This window comes from Chelonia mydas, chromosome 10 (assembly GCF_015237465.2).
Source record: "Chelonia mydas isolate rCheMyd1 chromosome 10, rCheMyd1.pri.v2, whole genome shotgun sequence".
Classification (NCBI taxonomy): domain Eukaryota; kingdom Metazoa; phylum Chordata; order Testudines; family Cheloniidae; genus Chelonia; species Chelonia mydas.
Genome location: NC_051250.2, coordinates 34,699,248 through 34,722,724, shown reverse-complemented (window position 1 = coordinate 34,722,724; position 23,477 = coordinate 34,699,248). Strand labels below are relative to the sequence as shown.

At 43.5% G+C, this 23,477-nt stretch overlaps 1 protein-coding gene across 4 annotated transcripts in view; it reads right to left on the bottom strand.

Moving 5' to 3' along the window:
• The window catches only part of RAB11FIP3 (RAB11 family interacting protein 3), a 165,828-nt gene that overhangs the window by 111,483 nt on the left and 30,868 nt on the right, over positions 1 to 23,477 (bottom strand). For 3 of the 4 annotated variants that reach the window (XM_027834786.3, XM_027834787.3, XM_037910991.2), the window contains exon 2: positions 2,519 to 2,612. In XM_027834786.3, coding sequence (XP_027690587.2) covers positions 2,519 to 2,612 — 94 coding nt within the window. Of the gene's footprint in view, positions 1 to 2,518; positions 2,613 to 6,628; positions 6,634 to 13,479; positions 13,485 to 23,477 lie in introns of those variants that run through there. The other variant, XM_043523607.1, reaches the window with a different exon arrangement.

Here is a 23,477-nt window from a genome sequence, read left to right as displayed (position 1 = left end):
AACATTACCCAGGGCTCCGTTAACACACACTCTTCTCAGATAGCAATTTCTCAGATTAATGGTTCTTTGCCACCTCTTCAGAACTCAAGAGCAGTTCTTATTACAGAGCTGCACCACACCAAGCCTTCAAGCTATATAATCTGCAGTGAGCTGTAAATATTTAGATTCGAAACATCCAAGGGAAAAAACAATGATGTCATTCAGTGCTGAATGGTTATAAAGCCAGCAAGCAATCTAAGCAGTGACCATAAGTCACTCACACCTTCAAGGGTTATTAATGTACTCATGGAACCAGACATTTCCAAAAGGAGTTTCAGTAAAAAGCTAGACTCCTTTCACACTTGTGGTTGTGTTGCTCTAAAACAGTGATACTCAGACTGAGGCTAGTGAGCCACAAATGGCTCTTTAAATGCGTCTCCTGCAGCTCTTTGCAGGACATGATACTAAAGCGCTGTGTGATTTAATTATTAACTTATTAGCCAATCAGGATGCTTGCACTAAGTTATTAACTTATTTGCTGTAATAACTGTATTGTATTTTACACACACACACACACACACACACACGTAAATGAAACAATGAATTCAACCCACTGTGGCTCTAAAATATGCTTAATCTGCATGTGCTGCCACACATGCAAGTAAGCAGCAGGTAAGCAGCAACAGAATTTATTCTCTACACCGGAAGTAGTAATGATATTGGAACAGTTATGGAGAAAAATACGTATACAAAATACTTTTACATAATTCAATACAGAATATATCAATACCCCTTCTCAACATTTTAAAGATTAAAACGGAAAATGTACTCTAAAAGGGCTGAAAACAATCATTTCACGTTCTGTTCATAATATCCAGTTGCCCCAATGAGAACTGCTAAAATACTGTTTTCATACAGGTAACAGCTAAATAGCATCCCTTTGTCATTCTTTTCTGAACACATTCTCATGTTTGAAGATTCATTAAGATTTCTATAACACTATAGGCATGCATGGCATTTTACTGACAAACATGACAGGACCTTGCCCTTAGGAGTTTACAGTACAAGGTAGATGCAATACCTTTTTCGGTATTCTAGGACAAAGATGACAAACAGTAAAAGATCAGAAGAATCTTATTATATCTGCTTCTTGTTCGACATTATTTACACATGCTATGTTCACTGGTGGTTAGAGTAAAAATTAGTGCATTTGCATTAGCAATTTACAAGGTTCTACACCCTAATCCAGAATTAGCCACGCACTGCAAGCACTCCATTAAATCACTTGACTGTGTGCCTCTATTGACCAGCCCCATGGGAAAATTACAAGATTCAGTATATACTAAACCAAAGTGAGTTTTCCTAACTAGACTTACACTAATTTCAGCATATATTTATGAAAACCCATTTCTGATTAGTAGGGCTGTTGATTAATTGCAGTTAACTCACACAATTATCTCAAAAATATTAATCCCTATTGAAAAAAAAAACATTAATCGCGATTAATTGCAGTTTTAATCGCAGTGTTACACAATAGAAAACCCGTGGAAATTAAATATTTTCTGATATTTTTGTACATTTTCAATTATATTGATTTTTGTTACAACACAGAATACAAAGTGTACAGTGCTCACTTTATATTATTTTTTATTTCAAATATTTGTACTGTAAAAATAATAAACAAAAGCCAGTCATCAACATGGATGCATTCCCTCTGGAATGGTGGTTGAAGAATGAAGGGACATATGAATCTTTAGCGCATCTGGCATATAAATATCTTGTGATGCTGGCTACAACAGTACCATAAGAATGTCTGTTCTCACTTTCAGGTGACATTGTAAACAAGAAGCGGGCAGCATTATCTCCTGCAAATGTAAACAAATTTGTTTGTCTCAGCAATTGGCTGAACAAAAAGTAGGACTGAGTGGACTTGTAGGCTCTGAAGTTTTACATGGTTTTATTTTTCAGTGTAGTTATTTTTGTACATAATTCTACATTTGTAAGTTCAACTTTCAGGATAAAGAGATTGCACTACACTAATTGTATTAGGTGAATTGAAAAATACTATTTCTTTTGTTTTTTACAGAGCAAATATTTTTTATTATAAATAAATATAAAGTGAGCACTGTACACTTTGTATTCTGTGTTATAACTGAAATCAATATATTTGAAAAAGTGGAAAACATCCAAAACATTTAAATAAATGGTATTCTAGTTGTGTTTAGCAGTGCAATTAATTGTGATTAATTTTTTTAAAATCGCTTGACAGCCCTACTGATTAGTTGTGAAATGCAATTTAGTAGCACAGAGTTTTTGTAAGTGCGTCTAAAACCAGTCTGCTTTGTTCTTCATACAATGCAGAAAATAATGGACCTCATGTTTCAATATTAATACTTTAAATAAGGTTTATAAGCTTCCTAAAGGGATCAGAAAACCCAGGAACTGTTTTTATCAAACAATTGGTCTACAGGGTTAACTCCTTGAATTTCTAAATTTGATCTCTCTCCTTTGTTCATACTGTAATAGCAAACAAACTAACCTCCATTTCTGATAGCTTCGATTCCCCTATAGAAATCTTCAAAGCTGATTACTCCAAGTCCACTGGGGTCTAGATATTTTGTTAGGTCCTTCACCTGCAATTACAAAACCAGCATTATAAATTTCATGATAAAGCATTTCAAACACAGTACACTCCACTTATTTCGGAAGACTAATCAGATGGTGCTTTGTTGGATTGTGTCAAAGACAGCAGATTCAGCCTAATGATAGAAAATGGCAAGGAGTGCTGCTTAATTGAGACAGTATTAACAAAAAATCCATTTAATGGGGACACAAGCAGACACTGCCAAGGGGTTAACTGGTATTTAATGAACCATTAAATGGGAGTAAAATTCTAAGTGCCAGTCTTAATACTGAAGCTTACCAACTAGGAGATACAAAGAGGAAATATAGTGAATATGAGTCAGTACAATAATTTTTGTTTCAACTTAATTTTTTTCAATCAGCACTTAAAAAAAAAAAAGGTTTCTTTTAATTGGGACAGGTGCTTAATTTGGACAATGGGATGTCCACCAGGGGGTCCCAATTAAGAGGATTCATCAATAATGAACTAATCTGTGCTATGTATTTAGACATAATTGGAAAACCTTTCATGATTAGGCAATGTTTAAAGTAGGCAGGGAGTAGGGAAAAAAAAAAATCACATCAGCTTGCAAGGATTAGGAGGCTACTACTGAATAGGAGACAAGGAGTAATAAGACATTTCTGGCAAACTGGCAATGATTATTTTGGCATTTCAAATAGAATAGTTACAATTAGAGGGCAAAACTAAAGTCATTCCTCAACAGTCCAAACAAAGACTTCAAAAAGGTGTATCTAATTCCCTCAATGGCTGCTAGTGAGCCTTTGTTTCAGACAAACAATTATAGAATAGTTTTCAGAGTAGCAGCCGTGTTAGTCTGTATTCGCAAAAAGAAAAGGAGGACTTGTGGCACCTTAGAGACTAACAAATTTACTTGAGCATAAACTTTCGTGAGCTACAGCTCACTTCATAGGATGCAAATCATCCGATGAAGCGAGCTGTAGCTCACGAAAGCTTACGCTCAAATAAATTTGTTAGTCTCTAAGGTGCCACAATTACAAAATAGTTCATTCTAAGGATGTTGAAACAATTAGCCACTTTTTCCTAGGCTGCTATTTTAGCAAGTTGCCCTTTCAAGTGACATTGAGGCATCTTTATATATCTTAAAGTCATATACTCTAGGTCTAAAAACAAAAAAGAAAGCCAAGACACTGAATAAAGGCACAAAGGGAATTATAGAATTTGTTTCACACTGCTGTACTAAAAAGAGGTCACAGAACTTTCTCAATTCACATTCTCCTTTCCCTCCCCAACTTTACTATTTATAGAACCCATTAGGAAGTTTGTTTAGTTTCCTTATTTAGTTTCCTTATTGACTCCTCCCCCGACCAAATCCATTATGAACACAAACTACTTTCTGATTCAAGTTGCTCGGAGTTGCATGTTGCTGGATCTTGGATTATTTCTCTATTTTTGCTTGTACTTGGCAAAAAAGGTGATGAGACACAACATTTATTTTGAGAAAAACCTTGCACCTAAAAAGAATCTGAGAACAAGCAAGAACAAGAAAAGCAGGAGTTTGGAGTTTACCAAGCTTAGCAGTATCCCTTTGAGTTGTCAATGTGTCATGAATGTCTCATCATTGTACACCGGTCTGTATTTATATATAAAAAGCCACCCACACATGCACTTTAGTGACATTTAATTGAACTTTCCATGGTTCCCTGACATTCTCATGCATGATTTCTAACATTTCCAAGAGGGAAAAAAATACATCATTGCTTCAGAAAGACTCCACCTACCAAAACCAACTGCTAACATACCATTAATGCACAGGAAGTGACAAGCAATAAACCACAAACATTTTAAGGTGTACGTCTTCTCCAAGTAACTTGTGAAACTAAAAACAGTGTGATGTATAGGTTTGGTTACTCTTATGAATTTTCTGTGTTGGAATATTTTTGCTTCTAAAAGAACGAAGAGCATGTTAGCCAGCAAATTGCTCAGAGAACCTAATTATGGGAAGATTTACCTTACCCTTAAAAAACAAACAAAACAAAAAAACCACTGTACAATACTGAAAGAAACAAAAAGTTAAAATATTGCATTTTGACATGACTTGTGCAGATTTAAGGATCAAATCCTCATATGGCAGACTGGAAAAATGTACACTAATTTAAGAATAAATTAATGCCCATTTTCTTCATTTCAAGCTTATCTTTTTTAGAAAAAAAGAAAACAGACCGGCAAATAATGGAGTTTTCTTCGCAGCAACTCACTTTACCGTCTAAAATCCCATTTCCAACCTACCTCCCGACAGTTCTTTAGGGCTGAAGCGGCCCTCTCCAAAAATTCATCTTGGGTCTAAGACGACCCAGGGCCAGATCCTCAGCTAGTGTATAGTGTCAGAGATACACTGAAATCAGTAGAGTGAATGCTAATTTACATCAACTGAAGGGTTTCCCCAAGCATGGAAATTAAGTAAAACCAATTCTGTCATCTTGCGGGGGCGGGGCATTGTTTGGTTTTATTTTAAGTAAGTGGAGGTGGAAAGCTAAAACCAAACCACTTTTCCTGTTTTTGGAAAAAAAAAAGTATTTGTTAGTACACAGGTAAACTGCTGAACCCACATTTCAGACTTCGATTTTAATCAGAGTCAAATTTCCTGTCAGATTGAAAAATGTATTTTAAAATAAAATAAGCACATGAGAACGTGTATCAGTGCACATAATTTCAAATAAGTTACTGTTCCACCATGAGCTATAAGGAACTGCAACTATGGCTGTACTTTGCCTAGCACAACAGTGCTGCAATCTTGCCTGGGGCCTATGGGCACCATGCAATATAAAATTATAATAAACCCTTGTGGAGACTTTGTGTTGAATGTTAAACTGCATGGTTACTGGCAACACTACTTAGTCGCAATAACCCACCGGTGCCCAACCCCAGTGTGGCACACCCACCAGATAATCCCCCTCTGCACGCAGGCACAGACAGACCGGCTCCTTGGGAACTCACCACCAATCCACTGCCATATCAAACCAATACTCACAGGGCCAGATTTCCCTGTGAACCTAAGACAGCAAGAACAGCAACTAGAGAATTCCCTTTCTTTAGGGGGAATCTCCACAGGCATGAAATTGGTAGAGGCAGTTCCATCATCTTGTAGGTGTGAAAATGAGCCTCCCACATGTAAAGGGAATGTGGATCAAAGCTCCACAACACCCAGTTCTCCACTGGCATCAGGTTGCTGAGGATCCTTCCATGTCAAGTTGACACTGGGGGCGTGGGCGGGGGGGGGGGGGTGTGGTGTGGGGGAAAGGAGAGAGAGAGACAGACACAGAGGACTTTAAATTGAACTAGAGCCAGGCAACTGAAAATCAGGGAGCTGGATCTGGCTCCCTGATGCCACCCACACTCTCAGTCAAGACTCAAACATTAGCACAGGGGCACCCCTACAGCTTAGGAAACAGAAGCTGAAGTTTATATACACGGCCACATCAGCAATGAAGGACTGCAAACACACCATTCAGCCCTTGGGGCATATGTTGTTACTGTCAAGAGACCCCAAATCCTACGCATCCATACACAAGCTACATTTAAATCCTAAAAAGAGAGACAGATTCTCTGCATGGCCTAGCTGAATCTCTGCTATGCACACATATACATCTCCTCTCAGACACCTAGCGAGAGAGAGAGAGAGACCGACCATACACAAGTGCATACTTGCACAGGCCATTGGTTTCCTCTCTCTTGTTCTACGTTAGTACACATTACTACAACATGCTACACACATATTTAAGAAGTGCAAGAAAGAAATACTATGCAATATACTGCAATTTCTATTTCTCAAAAAGGCAGATTTATGGTGAGTCAACATGTGGAACTCCTTGCCACAGGATGTTGTGAAGGCCAAGACTATAACAGGGCTCAAAAAAGAACTAGATATGTTCATGGAGGATAGGTCTATCAATGGCTATTAGCCAAGATGGGCAGGGATGGTGTCCCTAGCCTCTGTTTGCCAGAAGCTGGGATTGGGCGACAGGGGATAGATCACTTGATGATTACCTGTTCTGTTCATTTCATCTGTGGCACCTGGCATTGGCCACTGTTGGAAGACAGGATACTGGGCTAGATGGACTTTTGGTCTGACCCAGTATGGCTGTTTTTATGTGAGCAGTCAATCTTAACTGCATTTCCTGACGTGTGCAAGCTTAACTATGAATCCATAACATTACAGTAGTGTGTATTTTTGCATTAAATAGAGAAATAATAAGTGAGAGAGTTACAGTTTATAAGTCGATTGGGGGCGGGGGGGGAAATCATATCTTTGACATAAAAACCGAAACAAGATTTGATAAAGCTACTTATGTAGTTATCAGCCATCCACATTAACACAAACACAGGGGAAAAAAGAAAAAACAAGCTTCTTATACTTAATCGATATTTTGCTTTCTGAAAAGAGCAGGATTTATTTTAAAAATCAATCTTCAACTTCAGCAATGTCTTTTGACCATCTTTAACTATGCATAAGCATTATGGAGTATATCACACAGAATCATAGGACTGCAAGGGATCTCGAGAGGTCTTCTACTGAATGTCTGTTAAAGCATCCTCCTTTTAAAATGCATAATGCCTGAGGTTTAATTACTTGTCAACCAATAACCTGCTTCAGTAATGATTTCTGGAACTACATTTCCTTCACCCAAGACCAAGTTCAGAATTGTGTGTGATTTCAGAATGGCCTGCTATCATTGCTGTTAAACAGCACTTAGAGAGAGAAAATAATTTTTTTTTTTTTAAAACTCTTCAAAGCTATTCTTTCCTCTTCCCCTAACAGCTGGTCACATCTGAAGTGTTTTGGATGACATATTAAAAGGATGCTAAAAAGAGTATTTTTTTTCTTCTTGTTATTAATGCAAAATGGCTACTTGATTATGCCTCAAAACTTGTAAAGAAATGAGGACAAGGAAATATATCCTTATTTTACTCTTTACACGTACAAATTGAATTGTTGAGAAACCCTGTCTTGGGGGCGGAGGAAATTGATGCTGAGATTTCATTCACATAACACACCTGAACATTCAAAGCAGGCCAACTACCAAGCTTAATCTTCCAGGTACACAAATTGCATCCATGCTGCAGTGAAATACATCTTCAGATTATCTTGGATCAGTGAAAAGGATTTAGTATTGGAATTATTCCTCCCTCTCATGGGGAAAAACTCATTCTCTGGTCTCTTCAGTTATCCAAAAGGTATACAAGTACCAAGGTAATACAGGGAGGTACCGGAGATAAAGATAGGAGGGGGAAATTTTGGTGTTCCTACCAGTAATCTCAGGAAATATCTATATCTATTTATTTATTTGGGGTGGGGGAGGAAATCAAGAGAAGCGGATGCATTTTGGTGGGATGTTTTAAACACCTACACAGGTAACTTGTTAAAGTTTGCGCTATTCTGAATGCAAAATATATGCAGTGGAGGCAGGCCAATCACATGTCTTAGACTCAAACAGAACCCTGAGCCTACAGGAAGCAGGCAGATTCAAGGGAAGAAGCAACTATCAAACTAAGGTCACACCTATGTAGTCCTTTATCAGTAGGGAGAACCATCTGAGTTAGAAAAAATTCTATACTTGTTTTCACATGGGGAAAGATACGATTAGACAGAGTCCAGCAAGTGATGGGAAAACAACCCACAAAACCACAGCATACAGCCAGTGATGAGCTGCCAAAATCTTAACAACCGGTTCCCTATAAAAAGTTCTGATTTAAGGGATGTGCCCCAGTATGTATTTTTTGTACCAACAGACGATTTAAGAACCAAAAAGCCTGACCTGTCTGGGAAAATACGGGTGTGTGTTAACCCTGCTTAAAGTTCTCTTTTAAAAAGATGGGCCTGAACTAGAAATGAGCTCCGTTTCACATATGTGGGTCCCCACTGCTCCCTGGGGGTGTGCTAGGGTGACCAGATGTCCCAATTTTATAGGGACAGTCCCGATTTTGGGGTCTTTTTCTTATATAGGCTCCTATTACCCTCCCACCCCTGTCCTGATTTTTCACACTTGCTGTCTGGTCACCCTAGGGTGTGCACATGTGTGGGTCCCAGCTGCTCCCTGCCCCCCTCATTGAAGCAGGTGTGCAGGGTTACTGCCCTGGGAACTGCAGGGCACCAGTGGACGTGGGGCCAGCTGCAGACAAGGGCGTGGGGCAGGGCTAGCTAGAGGCAGGGGTGCAGGGCTGGCTGCGGTCAGGGCAGGGGATGTGGAGCTGGCTGTAGACAGGAGGGTGCGGGGTTGGCTGGAGACAGGGGCTGGCTGTGGGCAGGGCAGGGGGTGCGGGGCTGGCTGGCTGGAGGCGGCTGGAGGCAGGGGCTGGCTACGGGCAGGGGGTGGCTGGCTGCAGGCAGGGGGTGCAGGGGTGGCATCAGGGACTGGCTGCAGGCAGGGCAGGGGGTGCAGGGGTGGCTGGAGACAGGGGCTGGCTGCGGGCAGGGCAGGGAGTACGTTAGGGACTGACTGGAGGCAGGGGGTGCGGGGGTGGCTGGAGGCAGGGGCTGGCTGGGGGCAGGGTGGTGGGTGCTCATGGGGAGAGCAGCTCAGAGCAGCCCGAGCAGCAGGACGCAGCCCAGGCCCAGCAGAGCAGCTGGGGACCCACCAGGCAGCAGCAGGAGCCCCAGGGCCAGGGGAGCAGCAGCAGCAACAGGACTTGTGCCCAGGGCCAGGCGGCAGCCCATATGGCTCCCGCAGCACAGCGCCCCCGGCGGCAGGAGGAGGAATTACATCACTTCCCGGCCGGAGCCCATCAAAGCCTCAGCGCCCCCTGCAGGGAAGTGGGTTAACAACCGGTTCTAAAACTGCTTCAAAATTTAACAACCAGTTCACGCGAACCGGTGCGAACCAGCTCCAGCTCACAACTGCATATAGCTGGACCTAACAAAAGTGGGAAAGACAGGTATTAGCTGGAGACGTGAGACCTGACTGGACACTCCTGGAATGGACCACAGGATAGCTCCCAGATAACAGATGATTCTGGGAACTTAGAAGTGTGCTGAAGAAGAATGTCCAAACAAACAATCTCCAAGATCCTTCCTGTCCCATGAGCAAAAGATGGGAAAGCAGAAGATTCTAGAAGTGAACTGCTGGGTGGAGAGGTTTGGTTTTGTGGAATGTTGATCCACCTTTTACAGGGAGAAGGGACTGTATGGTTTGGATGTCCTCCACCTCACTAGAAGAGGGACCAACCTCCAGGACAGGCTAGCTAGAGTAGTCAGGAGGGGGTTAAACTAACAGCAAAAGGGGAGGGTAAAAAGAAAAAAAAAAAACATACATATGAGCACTCAGTACAAAATCAAAATGTTGAGAAGAAAAAAAATCAAAGAACCAAAAAGACAGAGAAGGAATTCTTTAATTCTGCTAGGAGCCTGGGTAACAAACAGGGCAAACTGGAATTGCTCATTTATGAGTTACTGAAACCTGGTAGGATGATTCATATGACTGGAATGTTAAAACCAATTATTAGAACCTATTTAGGAAGGATCGAGTGGGCAAAAGAGAAGAGGGGATGGTACTATGTCTAAAACGGAATTATCTGTTTCCCAGTCACGGATAATTCAGAAGAAAGTTATCTTGAATGCTTCGGGATCAACAGAGAAAGCTCACAGTGGGGTACTAATTGCTGTCTGCTACACCACCAAATCACACTAGGGAACAGGAGGACTGCTTCCTTACACACCTGCGTGATCTCGGGGGACTTCAATTTGAGTGACATATGCTGGAGGTCTCATGCTGCCAGTACTAACACATCACTGGAATTTGTAAACATGATAAACGACCATTTTCTAACAGGGGAATTCTACGTTAGACTGTGTCCTAAGAGATCAAGAGGAACTGATCACAGAACTAAGAATTAATGGTAGCTTAGGTACAAGTGATGTTGACTGGATCACATCTATAATGTGTAAACAGAATGAAGACCAGACCAGTAATATATATACTTGGTGCTTTCATAGGGCCAACTTCTCAAAGCTCAAAACAATTATGAGCCAAATCAGCTGGGAGGAAGAATTTAACCAGAAAAGTGAGAGTGATAAATTGGAATTATTTAAGAATACCTTAGTAGATGCCCCAAAAGCCATAAACAAGGAAAAGGGCCTGTGACAAAGTCCGGAGACAAAGCTGGCCTCTGGACAGCTGTAAGAGGGTGGGGGAAGGCAGGTATATTAACCCTAGAATGATAAAGGCCTATTATGTTATGCCAATTTTTAAAGAGGGTAAACCAGATGATCTGGGTAATTATAGGCCTTTCAGCCTGACATCAAATCTGAGAAAGAATGGAGCAGCTGATGTGGGACTGTATTAATAAAGAATTAAAGGCCGGTAATGTAATTAAGCTTATGGAAAACCGCTCCTACAAAACTAACTTTATTTCTGCGATTACGAGTTTGTTTGATAAAGGTAATGTTGCTGACAGAATATTTGACTTAGTGCTGCAAAATATTTTGATTAGAAAACTAGAATGATATAAAACTAACATGTCACATATTACATGGATTAAAATATGGCTAACTGATGGGGAATCATCATAGAGTAGGTGTGTTTCCAGTGAGGTCCTGCAGGGATCACTTATTGGCCCTATGCTATTTAACATTTTTATCAACGACCTGGAAGAAAAAATAAAATCATCGCTAATATAATTTGCAGATGACACAAAAATGCGGGGGAAATAAAAAATGAAAACAGCAGGTCACTGACAGAGCTATCTGGATTGCTTAGTAAACTGGGCGGAAACAAACTGTGTTTTAATATGACAATGTAAATGTATAAGTCTAGGACAAAGAATGTAGGCCATACTACAGGACGGGGGACTCTATCCTGGGAAACAGTGACTCTGAAATAAGTTGGAGATCATAGTGTATTATTAGCTGAACATGAGCTCCCGGTGAGACAATGTGGCCAAAAAAGCTAATACAACCCTTGGATGCATAAACAGGTGAATGTTGAGTAGCAGTAGAGAAGTTATTTTACCTCTATATTTGACACTCGTATGACCACTGCTAGATTCCGATGTCCAGTTCTGGTGCCCACAATTCAAGAAGGAGGTTGATAAATTGGAGAAGGTTCAGAGGGGAGCCATGAGAATGATTAAACGATTAGAAAATATGCCTCAATCTATTTAGCTTAAGAAAGAGAAGGTTAAGAGATGACTTGATCACAGTCTAGAAGTACCTATATGGGGAACAAATATTTAATAATGAGATCTTCAATCTTGCACAGAAAGGTATAACACAATCCAATGTCTGGAAGTTGGTGCTAGACAAATTCAGTTTGGAAATAAGGCATACATTTTAACAATGAGAGAAATTAACCCTTGGAACAATTTACCAAGGGTCATGGTGCATTCTCCATCATTGACAATTTTTGAATCAAGACTGCATGTTTTCCTAAAAATATATGCCCTAGGAATTATTTTGGGAGTGTACTGTGGCCTGTGTTATACAGGAGGTCAGATGATGATCACTATGGTCCCTTCAGGCATCAGAATCTTTGGAATGTGTTTCCATTCTGTTTTGAAACAACTTTTTGAATATTTTCACAAAAAAGAGAAAATTTATCAAAATGTCCACAAGTGGACAAATCTTGAGCTTTGAGGTCATTCTGGATCAACCAGAGCATGAATCTGAACCTAGATCTCCCATGTCCCAGGCCAGTGCACTCATCACTAAGCTAGAGAGAGAGTCAGTCACATTAGAGAATTTCATTTGGACAAAAAAATGATACAATAAGCTCGATTTGCAACTCCTCTTCTGAAACTGCCAGGGAGTAGCACAAATAAAACGGTCTCACAACCACTTTGAGGCCAACCTTCTGTATCCCATTCTCCGTCTCTCTTCCTCCAGAAGAGACTTCCAATAACTCAAAAAAAGGTTAACTAGAGAAGAAAAGCATCTGCGCTGTCAAATCCAGTCTAAAATGATAGGACCAAGCTAGCAATCTCATATTACAAAAAGGTAGAAAGGGTTAAACTACTGGTTAGAGCACCTTTGTTTTTGTAGCTGCAACATTGAGTTACAGCGCTTTACCCAGGCTTGACTGGGTATCTGCCCATTATAAATTCCTCTTTTTGAAATCTCCTCCCCACTTTCTGCTCAAGCCACCACAACCCAGGTACAGTGATCCAATCCCTGTAGAATATTAAGAACGCTTCTTGAACCACTGGACTAAGTTCTCTCGGGTAATAATTTAAGTCATCTTGCTACCAAAACAATTCCAGAGATGCTCTTTCCTTATTAGGCAGCTTAGCACACAAATAGGGGCCAGGATCTCCTGGTTCAGGTTTAAAGTGTTGGAGGAAAGGTAAATGTGTGCAGTAACACACTTTAACGAAAAGGAATAGAAGTCTTAAGACAAGACTGCCAGATTCCTGACCCTTTAGGCTAACACAATAGTCATGCGGCATACCACCTTTCAGTTGACAAACTTTAAAAAAAAACACCCACAAATGATAGGTTCAGAGCTGCCTTCAGAACTGGGATTCCAAAGAGGGGGGGAAAAAAGAGACATGAGTAGTGGTGGATGAACTAAAAAGGCTGCTCAAAAGGAAAATGGCCACCAAGCTAATTTTTCCCCAAGGGCATTAAGTGCCAAAGCCTGTACTTACAGAACAACAGCAACAAACTGACCTCTAACTTTTCCATAGGACATCTGGATACAAAAGTTATGATATGCCACCACAACAGAAGATGGAATCTCAGGGCCTGTACAATGATCTGGAGCAAATCCATAGTCTAGGACAGGCTATCCAACCCCAAGAGCACAGAACAGTCTGAGAAATATACCTCAACCTGAGCAACTCAGCTCCATCCCCGAAAAAGTTGGGCTAATAGTCTCATTCTAGTAGAGAGACCTGTCAATCGTGACCTGAGCCATAGCTACAACTCACCCATTCATCTGGCTGATACTTGATGAGCATCTTTTGTGCAGCACCCCGGATGCATTTTGATACCACGATAGCCTGCCTGTTGCCTCGAGAGCCCTTCTCTGAGCAGGAAGTGGTGAAGTGGAGAGAACACTGTTAGCTCTTCCCTCTCCAGCAATTAGGGGAAGTCTCTCAAGCACACCTTTGGAAACGAGTATTGAGATGCTGAATCATTGGAGCGTTTGCCTTCTATGCTAAGCCACATGATTGAATGAGGTTGCTTAGACCTTGCTTCTTGATCTAATAAGGAAACTTCTTTCTTGCAGCCTGCCTCCAAGATAAGATCAAACGCTGCCTACTCCTTCCCCTTCAGGAGAATTTGAAGAGAGGCTTGGTATCTCTGTTTAGCATGGATTGTCAAAGGGAAATGAGGAAGGAAAGCCATTCCCAAGGAGATACTGGCTATGCTCTAAAAATACTTTGGAAATTAAAGTTGGAAACCCAGGACAGATGAGGGATTAAGTCAGTTTCACTCTGATTCTTTCTCTGAAGTGCCAGTGAGAGCAAGTGCAATTCTCTTCCATGGGACGAGAATTTCAAAAATGCAGAAAGAGGGGCAGGTAAATGCAGCTGTCAAATATAAAAGGAAGGGTAAACACCTTTAAAATCCCTCCTGGCCTGACGAAAAGCCCTTTCACCTGTAAAGCGTTAAGAAGCTAGGATGACCTCGCTGGCACCGGACCAAAATGACCAATGAGGAGACAAGATACTTTCAAAGCTGGAGCGGGGGGAGAAACAAAGGGTCTCTCGGTCTGTATGATGCTTTTGCTGGGAACAGAAAAGGAATGGAGTCTGAGAACTTAGTAAGTAATCTAGCTAGATATGTGTTAGATTGTTTTGTTTAAATGGCTGATAAAATAAGTTGTGCTGAATGGAATGTATATTCCTGTTTGTGTCTTTTTGTAACTTAAGGTTTTGCCTAGAGGGATTCTCTATGTTTTGAATCTGATTACCCTGTAAGGTATTTATCATCCTTATTTTACAGAGGTGATTGTTTTACTTTTCTTCAATTAAAATTCTTCTTTTAAGAACTTGATTGCTTTTTCATTGTTCTTAAGATCCAAGGGTTTGGGTCTGTGTTCACCTCTGCAAATTGGTGAGGATTTTTATCAAGCCTTCCCCAGGAAAGGGGGTGTAGGGTTTGGGGAGGATTTTGGGGGGAAAGACGTTTCCAAGCGGGCTCTTTCCCTGTTCTGTATTTGTTAGATGCTTGGTGGTGGCAGCAATAAAGTCCAAGGGCAAAAGGTAAAATAGTTTGTACCTTGGGTAAGTTTTAACCTAAGCTGGTAAAAATAAGCTTAGGGAGGTCTTTCATGCAGGTCCCCACAATCTGTACCCTAGAGTTCAGAGTGAGGAAGGAACCTTGACAGCAGCAGTCCCATATTTCGACTCTACCTTTAAAGCAGTCTGCCAGAGGGCTCTGAAGTGCTTTTACAGTATGGACTGTCACTTGACAGATTCTGTCATTACTCACAGCTCCTCCTGATCTCATTTCCACAGTTATAGTGCCTTGAATATATGAAAAAAATATTAGGGTAGTCATAAGTAGACAAGCCAAAAATAAATTCACTTTAAATGGAATAGGTGCAGCTGTTTGGCTAAGCCTCCACATTTTCTCTGTGTTATTTCCTCTCCCCATAGGCATATGTGTACATATTGGGAACAAAGCTCCCCTCATTACCTCCAGCTTCCACAGATCTGACCAGTCCACGTCACTTTGGTGTAAAGTTCAACTCTGACTAAATCTGCTGATATCAAATATATTATGCACAAAGCTGGTTTATGGAGTCATGTGCTGTAAGGAAAAAAGAGTGAGGTTCAAAGGTCATGTCCTAGGACCTTGTAGGGCTGGAATAAAGGGCTATTGCCTAAGAAAGCACTTTTTTAAAGAATATGCTGATAACATACTACAGAGACTTGACCTTTGTGGGTGTATAAGAATGTCCAAGCACACAAAGGGACTCCTGGATGAACTCAAGGCTTTCACTTGTTTAGTATGGTGGTTAAACTATGGGCTTGGCTACACTTCCGAGTTAGAGCGCATTAAAGGAGCCCAGGGCGCACTCGCTCACTACCTGTCCACACTGGCCACGCACGTAGAGCGCTCTGACGCCGCAGCTAGAGCGCTCCTGGTACTCGACCTCAGTGAGTGGAATAACATTTTGTGCACCCCTCCTGGAGCACCGCAGTGCCAGTGTGGACACCCTGGTCCATTAGTGTGCTCTGATCAGCCTCCAAAAGTGTCCCACAATGCCTGTTCTAGCCACTCTGGTCATCACTTTAAACTCTACTGCCCTGCCCTCAGGTGACCAACCATCAGACCTGCCCTTTAAATTCTCTGGGAATTTTGAAAATCCCCTTCCTGTTTGCTCAGCCAGGCATGGAGTGCTCTGTGCGAATCTTTCCAGGTGACCGTGCCTCCATGCGCTCCCCAGTATGGAGCAATGGCGAGGTGCTGGACCTCAGTGTTTGGGGGAAGGAAGCTGTCCAGTCTCAGCTGCGCTCCAGCTATAGGAATTACAATACCTTTGGGCAGATATCAAGGGACATGATGGAAAGGGGCCATGACCGGGACGCACTGCAGTGCAGGGTTAAAGTGAAGGAACTGTGGAATGCCTACCGCAAAGCCCCTGAGGCAAACAGCCGCTCTGGTGCTGCCCCTGTGACCAGCCATTTCTACAAAGAGCTGGATGCGATACTTGGGGGCGACCCACCTCCACTCAGAGGACCACCATGGACACTTCAGAGCCCAGTGGAACCAGGCAGGGGGAGGAGAAGGAGCAGCAGCAAAGCGGGAGCGAGGGTGCTGAGGCGGAGGAAGACATCCTGGAATCCCTAGATGCATGCAGCCAGGAGCTGTTCTCAAGCCAGGAGGAAGGTAGCCAGTCACGGCGGCTGGCGCTTGGGGAAGGACAAAACACCAGAGGAGGTTCCCAGTAAGCGGCTTTTATTTTGGGAAGGAAGTTATTCGGTGCGGGCTCTTGGGGTGAGGAGAATTAGGGCTGCATGCATGCCTAGATGTGGAATAGGGCGTTGATGTGCTCTCTCACATCGCGGTAATTGGCCTCAGTGATCTCTTCAAAGGTCTCATCCAGAACTTGGGCAATGCACTTGCGCAGGTTTCGCGGGAGAGCCACTGTGGTCCTTGAGCCAGTGAGGCTAACTTGTCCGCGCCACTGTGCCGTGAGGGGCGGGGGGACCATTGCTGCACACAGGCAAGCTGCATATGGGCCAGGCCAGAAGCCGCATTGCAGTAGAAGACCCTCCCTTGCTTCCCAGGTCACCCGCAGCTGCAAGATATCTTCCAGGACAAACTCCTGTGGAAAATGTGGGGACAGTGTTCAGTATAGGGGTCCCCTGCTGCTGTTGGCTCTCCCAAAGGCACAGAAACCCAGAGGACAGTACAGCCATGAAACAATCACCAGCACCAGTCACACTTGACCCTGTGCTTACTCACCATTTTGGGACTCCCGTGGGTTGTGCACGCTCGTTTTGGGATGGGCAAATTATGCTATTGTGTAGACTGCGCTTGCCTTTAAGTACAGGGGAATCATTACTTTGTCTGGTGTGAACAATGCTGCCTCTGTTAAAGTGTTGCATTTTCCCTCTACAGATGCAACCTTGAGATCTCAGCTGTCCATGTTATCACCAGCCGAAAGACTCCAAAGAATCAAAGAAGCCACGAATGCTGCATTACTTGCTTCTACAAGTAATAAAAATTGAAAAGCGCAGGACTGGCGGGACAGTGAAAGGAGGATCCGCCAGCAGAATGAGGAGAGCTAGCACAAAAGCGCGGTGCTCCGGCAGCAAAGCAGGGATCGCCTGATAAGCATAATGGAGCGTCAAGCGGACTCGATCCAGGCGCTCGTAGCCATGCCTGCTGAGCACTACCACGCCCCCTCCCCACGCCCCCCGTCGCAGCCCTTGTCCCAAAAAACTCTTTCCCTTGTGCCCCCACATCACCTCCAACCCACTTTCCCCAACATCTGGGTTCTTACCACCACCAGCTGCCTCCAACGCCTGTAGCTTCACCTCCCAGCCCTGAAAACTGCAACCCTTACCCACTGCACTCAACCCCCATCATCATGCAGTGTAGCCATCCTGAAGTGCAGCACTCGTTGCACAGCACTCCAGACAGGAAGGCTGAGTATGATAACAGGACATACGCAAATCTGTGATTGTACCATTCCCCACCCCACTCCCTGGCCCTTTGTTTCCTTTCAATAAATGGATTTTTTGGCTTTGAAAACATTCTTTATTATTGCATAAAGTAAAAGATACCTTCGCCCAGGAAAGAAACAGGTATTGCAAGTCAGTGTACCAAACACAGATTCCTACTAACATTGGAACCACTGCACTTCACCAGACATTTCTGGTGGCTTTCAGCCTCAAATTGCTCCCTCAAGGCATCCCTAATCCTTGCAGCCCCATGCTAGGCCCCTCTAATAGCCCTGCTCTCTGGCTGTTCAAATTCAGCCTCCAGGTGTTGAACCTCCGAGTTCCATGCCTGAGTTAATCGTTCACCCTTCCCTTCATAAATGTTATGGAGGGTACAGCACACGGATATAACCGCGGGGATGCTGTCATCGGCCAGGTCCAGCTTCCCATACAGAGAACGCCAGTGGCCCTTTCAACAGCCAAAAGTGCGCTCCACAGTCATTCTGCACTGGCTCAGCCTGTTGTTGAACCACTTCTTGCTGCTGTCAAGGCTTCCTGTGTAGGGTTTCATGAGCCATGGCATTAAAGGGTAAGCGGGGTCTCCAAGGATCACAATGGACATTTCGACTTCCCCTACAGTGATCTTCTGGTCTGGGAAAAAAAGTCATGGCTTGCAGCTTCCTGAACAGGCCAGTGTTCCATGCACCTTCCCAGGCCAGCCTGTGTTAATGTCAATGAAACGCCCACAGTCATCCACAAGCGCCTGGAGAACCATAGAGAAATACCCCTTCCGATTAACGTATTCGAAGGCTAGGTGGGCTGGTGCCAGAATTGGAATATGTGCACCATCTATCACCCCTCCGCAGTTAGGGAAACCCGTTTGTACAAAACCATCCACAATGTCATGCACGTTGCCCAGAGTCACGGTTCTTCTGAACAGGATGCGATTAACAACCCTGCAAAGTTGCATCAACACGATTCCAACGGTCGACTTTCCCACTCCAAACTAGATAGCGACCGATTGGTAGCTGTCTGGAGTTGCCAGCTTCCAGATTGCAATAGCCACCCACTTTTCCACCGACAGGGCAGCTCTCAATCTCGTGTCCTTGCGCTGCAGGGTGGGGGCGAGCTCCTCACACAGTCCCATGAAAGTGGCTTTTCGCATCCGAAAGTTCTGCAGCCGCTGCTTGTCATCCCAGACGCATCACGATTTGATCCCACCACTCAGTACTTGTTTCCCGAGCCCAAAAGCAGCATTCCACTGTGGTGAGCATGTCCGTGAATGCCACAAGCAAACTCATGTCATATGTGTTACTCAGGTCGATATCATCATTGGAACCCTCACTGTCACTTTGGATCATAAGGAATAACTCGACTGACAAACGTGACGTGCTGGCGAGACTCGTCAGCATACTCAGCAGTTCGGGCTCCATTTCCGCAGACCGAAAGGGAAGACAGCGCGCGCAGTACAAAAAATGTTGAAAGATGGCGTGAAATGTGGATGGAAGAACAGGGATTGCTGGGATGCAAACCAATGCATCACAGGATGTTGGGACAGGACCCAGATTGCCCCCCCTCACCACCTTCCCACCAGCCACAGCACCAGAATGGGAAAAGGTGCTCTGTGGGATAGCTGCCCATAATGCACTGCTCCCAATGCCGCTGCAAGTGCCACAAATGTGACCACGCCCGTGTGCTTGCAGCTGTCAGTCCGGACAGATTGCAGCGCTTTCCCTACTGTGCTCTCTGAAGACGGGTTTAAGTCAAAGCGCTCTACAGCTGCAAGTGTAGCCATGCCCTAAGGCAGCGTTTCCCAAACTTGGGACACTGCTCGTGAAGGGAAAGCCCCTGGGGGGCCCGGCCGGTTTGTTTACCTGCCACATCCACAGGTTCGGCCGATCGTGGCTCCCACTGGCTGCAGTTCGCTGTGCCTGGCCAATGGAGGCTGTGGGAAGCAGCGGCCAGTACGTCCCTCGGCCTGTGCTCCTTCCCGCAGCCCACACTGGAGTTTGCACCAGCCAGGAGAATAAATACTATTTGTTTACTTGTTTTAGGGTTTATCCGGGGTTTTAGGGTTTATCCACATGCAAACAGAGCAAATGTCTGTAGGACAGTAAAATGGGAATGTCAAGATAGAAACTTGACCTTTAGGAAGTAGAGATGTTTCAGACTGAGCCCTGCTCTGTTTATTCCAGGTTCTTTGAGCCTAAAACTAAGATAGGGAATAGGTTGTATAAGATAGAGGATTTCATTTGTGTCCTGGCATTTCCATGGGTTGCTCAAGATTGGGAATGGAACATGGGAGTTCACAACCTGGCAAAGTCCCCTTGTCTGGACAGATTTCAGTCTGATGTTTGTCAGCCCAACCATGGGATCCCCTATGCTTCAAAACCCACTGGCCTCAGTACCAACTGGTACTAGCTCTGGGTCACTCAGATGCAGGCCCCATATATGACCTCACAGTCCAGCTGCCCTTGATCCCTAGACCAGTGTCCACTCCCCACCAAGTCCATAGTTGCTTAGACACGTTTCCCCATGCTCCACCTGGCTGCGAGCTCTGGTTCAGAGTTAAAACCTTCAGGGGCCTTACGGCAGGAAAGCAAAGAACTCAGACTTTGCACAGGAATTCTTTAAGCACAGATACTTTACTCTTAAAGCACACTAAACAGTACAAATCTTTGTACAAAAGAAAGTACAGTATTCCCCACCACCACCTTTGATCTCTCCCCTCCTGTCAGTTCTGGGTTTGGTCAGCATCTCAAGGTTAGGCAGTCTATCCTGCACGTCATGATGGTTTGCCTCTTGCTAAGAAAAAAGACCCCTCTTTCAAAACAGTGCTTCCCCTGGGAAAATTCCAGCCTCCAGCCCCCCACCTCACAGCACCTTCTGTGTAGAGATAGTCAACGTGAATGGCTCGAACAGTAGAAAACCCATTGTTCCAGCAGGGAAGAGTCATTCATTGTTGATGACCCTAGATTGCTCTGTGCCAGCTTCTCATACAGTCATTCAGTTATGTGTCAAGACCTCACTACAAAAGGGAGGCTCTAAATTTACATTGAAAGTTACAATAAGGAGTGGAGTGACAGAAAAGAAAGGACGTTCACAGAACAAGATGAAGTTCACAATTTGACAGGACCAATCCATCACAAGCTGTGCCTCTGATTCTTGGATAGCTTCACTGGAGACCCTTTCTGGGCAATCTCCAGAATTTGGATCAGAATTATAGTGGTCATTTCCTCTCACACTGAAGGAGCCTGGCACCAATCAGGGGCTTAACTCCAGACCGTGCTAGCTAGGAGTCATGCAGGTTGCTCTGCTGCAATTCAGGACAGTGACTAACCTCGCCTCAACAACCTGAACGTATCGCACTTGCAACGTGGCATTTTCTCCCATCGTACTTCAAGGACTGCTTCCATTTGCCCTATGATCTGTATTCTTTTTCATACTGTCTGGCAGGAGCCAAGTTTGTAAGTCAACTTTTCTAATGACTCTGAATAACCTCAGCTTTCCTTAAAGTTTTCCATTTTAGTGCTCAGAGAACGGGGAATTGATTTGCTTGAGCAACTAATCTTAAGGGAAAAGCCCCACGTACCTCTGTGAAATAGATTTGTATCTCCCTGACCCCCATCTTTTTTCCAGGGAGAAGTTCTTAGGCCATGGGATTTTTGTATTGGGTGGGACCACATTTGCAATATTGCGCACCATAATTAGCATTGGGTAGCAAAGCACGAAGACTGTGTGTCACATGGCGCCCGTAGGTTTTTTTTTATTTGTTCTGCTCAGTCTGATGCCATCTGAGTTCTCTCATGCCCAAGAGAGGGGGCTAAGTTGATGCCAGCCTGAACTCAGCTGCCCATGAAGAGCCTGTACAGAGCAGAGGCCACTCTTTCACTGTAAACGTCTCCCCTGCTTAGAAATGGTGAATCCCTGTCCACCAGGAAAGATAACCATGTTCACCTTTTGTAGTGAGGGCTGGCAATATAATGGGACGGATCCAAGGCCGCCTGGAGTCCTGGAGGAAGAACTGAGGGCGGCTGTGAATCAGGCCTCTCAGAACAGGACTGCAGTGCTGGCTCTGAGGGAGATGGCTAGCTCCACTCCTTCAGAAGAGCTTTAGGCTTCTGAGGCACAGGATGCGGGTCTTACAGTGAGGACATGCAGCAGCAGTTCCATGAGCAATACTTTGGAAATAGCATTAACTTAAATAAAAACCAAAACACTCTCCTTTGGTAGGTTTCAGAGTAGCAGCCGTGTTAGTCTGTATTCACAAAAAGAAAAGGAGTACTTGTGGCACCTTAGAGACTAACCAATTTATTTGAGCATAAGCTTTCGTGAGCTACAGCTCACTTCATCAGATGCATTCAGTGGAAAAAACTGTGGTCGTAATTTTAAGAGTGTCAAAAAAAAAACCCAAAACAAAACAAACAAAACCACATTTAGTGTGCAGGTGGAGTGGGTTTTTTTTAGTGCACCTCACATGCAGTTATGAATAAAGCAGGCACCAAAACATACCAAACGTTCCAGCCACATTCCAAGCATACCTCCAGGAGTGCCCATAAGATGTGTAGGGCCATAAATATTCCTAAGCTTCGGTCTCCAGGCCTTATCTAGAAAGATTTCTAGAGCATGTATCACTGTACCATCTACGCATTGTCAAATGTCAAAAACATTGCTCCCTATTGACCTCAAGCCAATGGGGAGGAGCAGGAAGAATAGTCTGGCTGCTTACAAGGACAGAAACACCTGATCTAAGACGTGTGACATGGCAGAACTTCTCATTCTAACAGGAGTCAATCAAGTTTTCTGCATCAGCTTTTGAATGGTTGGCGTGATCAAGGTCAAACATCTAAAAATTTCATTAATACCGTAGACAAGGTGGTGTGGAGAGAATGGTCTTCAGCAATCCCCCTCACTGTTGTTTAGTCATCAAGTCTCTTATTCCAGTAACCGTAAAATGATAGATCATGTTGGCAGCAAGCAGATTGCAGTGCTACTGTATAGTAGCACTGCAATCTAGCTACAGGTGCACAGACATAAACCACTTCTCTAGAGGGGTTTATTCTACAAAGTGCTGAGCACCATCAGTTCTGGAAGCTGCCTCACAGGATCAAACTCCAGGTCAGCTAAGTTTGGGAAGCCTAAATGAGAACACAGCACTGGGAAAAGAGAATCACCTGAGAGAAACGTTACTGCATATGAAGCTGAATTACTCATAAAAAGAATCAGTGCCCTCTTTAATGCTACAAGGTAACTTCACTTTGTGCTCACAGAAATTTTGCCATTTGGGAACTAAGATCACAGAATTATCAGTTTTAGCAGAAGAACTGCTCTTTCTGGAATAATCATCCAACAATTTAAGGACCTTTGTCTACTGGAGAGAAACACACACACACACACACACACGCAACTAACATTATCAAAGTTTTATAGGGGGAAAAAAACCCACACACCTTTAAACTACCCAAGATATTGTCCAAAAATATTTAAATAAAACAGGTTTATAAACCAAGATAAAGTTTCCTGTGTTTTTAAGATAAAGACATAGTTTTGTACTTTTGAGAGAAGTACTACACAGAATCCTTGAGGGCGACTTGCAAAGGAAAATAAAAGTTGGTTTTATAACTTCTTGTTTTTGTGGTTCTTTTTGGATGTACGCACATGGCCTAAAAGGTTTTCCCCTCCTGGGCAGAGTTGATTGTATTTGTTATTTTACTTTCAAAAATAAAAAGAACAATTCTTGTCTTCCTCTTCTTGATGGAGGACTCCCTAAAGGACCAGAACT